This window comes from Epinephelus moara, chromosome 22 (assembly GCF_006386435.1).
Source record: "Epinephelus moara isolate mb chromosome 22, YSFRI_EMoa_1.0, whole genome shotgun sequence".
Taxonomy (NCBI): domain Eukaryota; kingdom Metazoa; phylum Chordata; class Actinopteri; order Perciformes; family Serranidae; genus Epinephelus; species Epinephelus moara.
The window spans coordinates 41,123,880-41,131,171 of record NC_065527.1 but is presented as its reverse complement, the minus strand read 5'-3'; the positions used below and the strand labels follow the sequence as shown (position 1 = coordinate 41,131,171).

At 39.5% G+C, this 7,292-nt stretch overlaps 1 protein-coding gene across 1 annotated transcript; it reads left to right on the top strand.

Moving 5' to 3' along the window:
* The first annotated feature begins 1,742 nt into the window (after nucleotides 1-1,742).
* Nucleotides 1,743-6,136, top strand: si:ch73-196l6.5 (riboflavin transporter 2). The gene is made up of 3 exons (XM_050034798.1): nucleotides 1,743-2,755; nucleotides 5,599-5,722; nucleotides 5,865-6,136. Exons 1-3 carry the CDS (start codon nucleotides 1,743-1,745, stop codon nucleotides 6,072-6,074), a joined length of 1,347 nt encoding a protein of 448 aa, XP_049890755.1. The 3' UTR covers nucleotides 6,075-6,136.
* The last annotated feature ends 1,156 nt before the right edge of the window (nucleotides 6,137-7,292 follow it).

Sequence of the window (7,292 nt, the reverse complement as noted above, 5' to 3'; positions counted from 1 at the left end):
ATTATAATGTTTAAAAGCTAAATATAACAAACTATAAATCAGGAGTGTGCATGCAGACCTAACAGATAATTCTTTTTTTGCTAACACACTGCTTAGAGAACTCTCTCTTCTAACACTTTGAATTTTGTCTCTGATCAAAGACCACATGCAGATTCTTTTCCTAATAAACAATGCAATGTTGGGTGTTTTCCTAGATTATGTAATAGGAACCAGTGCAGTAGGTGGTCATGTTTCCTTTGCTGTATGCTTGCTGTTTTAAGCTGGTTTAACCAGAACCTTGACTAAAATAAAAAATAACTTGGGTGAAATCTGGCACTGTGCGTGCAACATTTTCAGCATGTTGCAGCTTACGTGACTGACTGAGAATCTGCACAAAATAAAATGGGCTTCATTTCACAGCAGGCAGATCAGGAAAAGACAAGGAAACAGTAAACACTAACCAAATGCAGGAATAAGTCACGTACTGCACCTTTAACAAGTGTTGGCAGAAAGATGATTCGTCATTGTAGCACATTAATCTGTGATGTTGAGTTTACCATTGACATTCTGTGTAGTAAACCTTTTGATGATTTATTTTACTCACTTAAAATTATTTGCTGCAATGATGCAGATAAACCTGAAATTTGGCTTTCTCCCATTAATAGTAAAGGAAACGGCCAAACACACAGATATACATTTGTTTTTTGACGTAGGAGGACATTGCATTACTTTAACTAAACCATACCCAGACTCTTATCCTGACTTTAACCAAATATTAAGCCTAACCTAAACCCAAAACCACGTTTTAACTCTTAAGCTAATCATTAACTTTTCGTACCAACATTTTGTCCCTATGACATCGGCATAAATCAGGAATGCTTCTTTCCATCCAGACTGGTTTGGTTTGATTTGCAGAGATTTTAAGATACTGGCAAAAAATGGGTGTAAAAAAAAAAAAGTACCTTTAAAAAAAGAAATAACTTTATTATTTCTATATTACGCTACTTAATACATCTCCACAACATCTCAGCGGCAAATATTGTTATAACAATAACAATATTATTTAATGAATTTATCAAAAAATAAAAGCTTACCACTACTTGAGCAGCATTCACGCCTTGGAAACCAGAAGTGAGACAGGAGTCCTAAATCCTATAGCTAACCACTTTTAAGCCCGAATAAATGTCTTTGTAAAAAAGAGTTGACAAAAATCTGGGACACATCTTTAAACATTTTATATTAAAAATATATTTTAAAACAAAGATGATTATAGCAGTACATTTTTACACCGACATTATGAGTACAAATTGTTAGTTTCCGATTTTTAAGGCTTTTAACACATTTAATTGTTTGAAGTTGTGAATTCTTGTCTGGGATAAGGCTATTTTCTGGCACAGGACAAGTTTAAAGTTCTAAAAATATAAATGCAATTGAAAATATCTTTATAAATCATATTTATTTCATACATATATATCCTGTAAAAATATGGTTTAATCCAGAAACCAAATTAATGTGTTGATAAGTTCTAATTTTAAGAGTTATTTTGGAAGGACATGATTTTTCCCAATCATCAGGAATGGGTGACACCAAGTGTTCACCCCGTACTTGTGACTTTGTGATAACAGTTTGAGATTTGAATTAAAATGACTTAAAGGTCAGAGTTCATGTGATAAACGTGTTTGGGATTAAACTAACTAGAACCTGTTCCACTTCTTTAAATCAACAGACCTTCTTTGTCTACTTCTACAAAAGACACCCCCACCATGTCCCTTCTCACCCACCTGTTGGCGTGTCTGTTCGGGATGGGCTCCTGGGTCTCCATCAACGGTCTGTGGGTGGAGCTGCCCCTCATTGTCCCTGAGATCCCAGAGGGTTGGTACCTGCCCTCGTACCTCTCCGTCCTCATCCAGATGGCCAACGTGGGGCCACTGTTCGTCACCCTGATGCATCGCTTCCGGCCTGGTGCCCTGAATGAAATAGCTGTCATATATGTGATCATCGGCCTTGGCACTGCGGCGAGCTTCCTGCTGGGCTTTTTCTGGAAGGAGACTGTAGTGGTGGCCGGTGTTCCTCGCAGCGTAGCCCTCCTTGTCTTAACTTTCTTCCTCGCTGCTGTTGACTGCACTTCCTCTGTCACCTTCCTCCCCTTCATGATGCGTCTCAAGACTAAGTATCTGACCACGTACTACATTGGGGAGGGTGTGAGCGGCCTGCTGCCTGCTCTAGTGGCTTTGATTCAGGGTGTTGGGGTGGTCCACTGCATAAACAGCACCCAGTCTCTGAGCCACACACTTAACTCCTCCAACAGTTCTGTGACCTTTGACCTCCGGGCTCAGTATCAGCCAGCCAACTTCTCCGCTGAGGTGTTTTTCTTCTTCCTCAGCGCCATGATGCTGGTGTGCCTGGCGGCATTCCTGCTGCTGAACTACCACCCGTCTGTGGCCAGGGAGCTTCCCAACGGTCGATACACCAACGGGGTGAAGGAGAAGTCTCAGAGTAACAGGAGGTGGGCGGAGCAGAAGTCCATGATGGATCCATGCAGACCTGCCACTCAGAAGCGCAGAAGCAGCTTTGGCACCGGCTCTTACAGCTGGACGCAGGTGTTTTACATCTTTGCGATCCTGGCCTGGGTGAACGCTCTGACCAACGTGGTGCTTCCCTCGGTGCAGTCCTACTCATGTCTGCCGTACGGGAACAACGCTTATCACTTATCAGCCACCATGGCTGCTGTGGCAAACCCTCTCGCCTGCTTCATCGCCATGTTCGTCCCTATAAGGTCAGTGTGTGTGCTTTGATTCACTTTTTTTAATTTCATCAGTCAACTTTATCTACATTTCTTAAAATCATAAAAATACATTGGAGGTCCAGTGTGAAGGATTTGGGGAGATCTATTGGCAGAAATGGAATATAATATTCAGAAGTATTTTTTCTTTCGTGTGTAATCACCTGAAAATAAGAATCATGTTTTTGTTACCTTGAAATTAACTATTCAAAGCTCCATTAGGAGTGGGACCTCTTCCACAGAGCCAACCAGGTTACACTGCCATGTTTTTACAGTAGCCCAGAATAAACAAACCAAACACTGGCTCTAGACAGGGCCTTTCTTGTTACCTCAAGGCCAACGTAGGTTCTCTACATGCTTGGAAAGGGATTGGTGAGTGGAGGGGTATTCAATTGGTTGCAATTTTCAACCTCAACGCTAGATGCCACTGCATTCTCATGGATACAGCAGATGGTAAACGGCAAACCTGATATCATTTTAGTGGACGAGAGAAGGAGGGTATAATTAGAGAGAATACCAGCAACAGTAATAGTGGATGACCTTATCATCCAAAATTAAAATATTTTAATTTTCTGATATCCACTGCGATGGAATTTACAACCAGGTGTGACATAGCTCCGTCACACAAGGAGAGAACACTGGACAAATCATTTTATTTTTTGTAGTTTATCCCATTCTTTGTTAAAAATAAGCCATCACCATCGCAACATATCATCATGCATCTTTCATTTTACCGTCCTGCCATTTTGTCAGACTGTTGTTTGTTATTTCTGCTCCATCCAGAGGGTGTTGTCCCTTTGCCATCTACCATCTGGCTGATTCCATGTAAACACAGCATAATGACTGGACCTTTAAAGCTAATAATAATAATAATAATAATAATAATAATAACAACAGTAATAATAATTTGGACAGCCTGGAAAAGCCTTTATCCTAGACCCTCGGTCTGCATGAGGGAAAAAAGTACTTACAACACAAGAGGGAGAAAAAAAGGAACTTCTGTTTAAAAATCTTAGTAAACTGTAAAATGTGAATAAGTTTCAATATTCTTATGTTAAGAATTTTTTCTTCTAGGTTCCACTGCAAAATGCATATAATTTATGGAGCTTGATCACTATCTTTATTCAAGAGAGTGGCCTATCAGTTTGAGAGAATTATTTATTGATTTCACGTTCAAAAACCCTGCCCTCGCACTCAAATAACCTCTGCTTGCGCTTGGATCTACTCTGTTTCTGCTCAAACTGTGTGCTCGCACTCAGATACCATTTGCTTGCACAGATTTCCTGCTCGAGCTTCGGCTTTTCTCCTCGCGCTCAAACTGTTTCTGTGCGTTCACGGAATTTCTGCTCTCAGATTTCTGCCCCGCGCTTCGATTTTTTTGTGTAACAACCCTGTCAAAATCCCCCAACCAACAGAATGCCAGATTTACTGTTGACCAATGAAATGATCCCTGCCTCCTTGTGGGCGCGCTCGCTTTAGTATTAGAGCGTCCCATCCAGGCGGGTAGGCTACTCTTTAACCGGGTTCATCCACTCCCACCCTCCAGGGCTTTGTTAAATATTCTTCCCTTGCTTTCTTTACCAGTTTTGGAATAAAGGGACTGTTAATCATCTATATATTTATATCTATATCTATATCTATATCTATATATATATATATATATATATATATATATATATATATATATATATANATATATATATATATACATTTTTATGGTGAGAAAACACAGGAAATCCTTGTAATTGAAAAGCTGGAGGTTGCAAATGTTTGCCAATGTTGCTTAAGAAATAATTCAAAATGATCATGGCCACTAGCTCCATTTAGACATCTTTACAGAAACTGGACATTTGTCAGACAATGCAAACATGATCAGCACTTTAGAGTCATAACCAAGAGTGTCAGGGGGCCCCTGGCAAAATGTCACTCATATTAAAATGTACTGAACAGGAAAAGCCTTGAAATGACCACAGAGATGCAAAGTAACTGTAAAGGGAAACAAAATTACCTTTAAAGAGACACAAAACGACAACAGGGAGGAACAAAGACACTACAATTGGAAATAAAATGGCCAAAAAAGACACAAATATCTGAAAAGACAAAAAAAGGACCTTTAAAGAGACATAAAACCACAAAGACATGCAGAGAGACTACAAATAAAAACAAAATAATTACATAGAGACACAAAATAACCAACAAGACACAAATATTCAGAGACAGAACATGACTTCAAAGAGACACAAAATGACTACAGAGAGACACAAAGGAACTTCAAAGAGAAAGACAACAACCAAAAAAAGACACAGATATACCCCTAAGAGACATAAACTGACCTTCAAAGAGACACAAATGACAACAAAGACATGCAATGGAGCTACAGAGACAAACAAAATGACTACAAAGGGGCACAAAATAACCAAAAAGACACAAATATTCTTTAAAGAGACACAACATGACATTAAAGACAACACAAAATGACAACAAAGGCACACAAAGGAACAACAAAGAGAAAGAAAATGACAAAAAAAGATGCAAATATACCCCTAAGACACAAAACCACAAAACAAATGCTGACAACTCCAAAAAGATGCAAAACAACAACATACAGAGGTGGTGGGGCCTTTTGCACGTCTGTGCCCAGGGGCCCACTGTCTCATAATCCACCCCTGATACTTTGTCATACTGTGACATATTTGACAGTATATTTTAACCCTGCGATTTGTTTGTGATGTATTCTTTGTTTTTATCCCTGAACGCAAACGTTAATAAATCCTGGTTCCCAGAACAAACCCTGATTTGGCCGATATTTTAAAAGTGATGTGTCTTTTTGTTCACAGATCTCTGCTGCTGATGGGAGCACTCACAGTGATAGGAAGTGCAGTTGGAGCTTTTATAATGAGCATGGCAGTGCTGAGTCCCTGCCCACTGCTGGTTAATGAAGCTTCAGGTAGTGTCATCATTGTGAGTACACTGCCAGTCTTCATTTACACACTTTACCTCCGTTATCGTCCTCACTTGTGCATCACTGTGTGGATGTTACATAACACTACATGCAGGAGACCACAATGGACATATTCAAACTCACCTTCCTCTCCCTCCACAGGTGTTGGCCTGGATCCTGTTTGTTCTCACTCTGTCCTATGTGAAGGTGATCATTGGGGTGATCCTGCGGGATGAGGGTCACAGCGCCCTCGTGTGGTGTGGAGCTGTGGTGCAGCTGGGCTCTCTTCTGGGAGCTGTCACCATGTTTCCACTGGTCAGTGTCTACAGCTACTTTTCATCGGGGGATCCGTGCAACACAAAATGTCCCTAAATGAAGAGGTCATGAAGAAGAGACTGGAGGCAGATAAAGCGACAGCTCAAGATGTTTCACATCTTTGGTTGCACAATGATCCACGATTGTGGAGCAAGCATTGGTTTGTTCTTATCAGGATTTATTTACTTAGCAACGTCTGAATTTCATCCTGTCATCTGAGAGATTTTGCTTGTTACAAGAAAAGCAAACCACAAATACAGAGCTACATAAAGTCATAATGTAGCTGCTTCAGACAGGATGGGATCTTTACAGATGTTGTGGAAATACTCCACTACAAGTCAAAGTCCTGCATTCAAACCTTACTTTAGTATTATCAACTAAATTTACCTACTTAAAGTATTAAAGGCAAAAGTACTCACTGTGGAGTTAATTGTTCCCTGTCAGTATTATACTATTATATGTCATGTTAATAATTAATAGGGGAGACCAGGGTTGGTTGACATGCTTTTCACTCTGCCATACTTTTCTGGCATAATTTATGTGAGAATATTATAACCAGCAGCAAATGACAGCTTAAGGTCTCACCTATAACTATAAGTGTGTTTCAATTGACACAAATGTTTTCGAAAACCTAGCGATGAATGATTAAAGTCTTGTGCATTTGTGCCAAACCAGTCCCATCACAGGTTGCTTGGCACAATGTTAAATTGCTATAGTTATGAAAAAGAAGCAAACAATAGAAACAATTTGAACATTTAATTTAAAAAAGAGCTAGAAAACATGAACATTTAACAGAATATCTGTCCATTTTAAAAGCAAACAACTTTCCTAGGAAGTTCATCAGTAGGGATGTCTAATTACTCTTCCCATGGACCATCCAAAGAAATAATAATTAACTATCAATACAAACATTGTTTCTGATCTTTCAATATAGTTTTAATGTCAAAAAATACAGTTACAGCTAATTGGAAAATTGGATGGACAATGTGCCAACCAACCTCTGCTAACATCTCACCCACTGCCATCACTCATTAGACTTTCAAATCTTATATCAAAATGTAGCTGACTCCTTTGTCTCAACTAGAAGTAACTGACTTCCAGAAGGTTCAACACAATAGATGAGCAAACATTGTGATGTTACATTTGTGTTTCTGTGACATTCAAAAGACCAGAAAATAGCTGTGTGCCAACCAACCCCGGTCTCCCCTACTGCTGCATTATGTTGGATTATACTGCTGTAGATTTTGAAGCTTGTGCTCATTTTAACTACTGTGG

Excerpts from the sequence above, each read along its gene's own strand:
- si:ch73-196l6.5 (XM_050034798.1), top strand. The coding sequence starts at position 1,743 with ATGTCCCTTCTCACCCACCTGTTGGCGTGTCTGTTCGGGATGGGCTCC. Across the intron at positions 2,756-5,598 it reads GCCATGTTCGTCCCTATAAG|ATCTCTGCTGCTGATGGGAG; the intron begins GTCAGTGTGTGT and ends TTTTGTTCACAG. Across the intron at positions 5,723-5,864 it reads CTTCAGGTAGTGTCATCATT|GTGTTGGCCTGGATCCTGTT; the intron begins GTGAGTACACTG and ends CTCCCTCCACAG.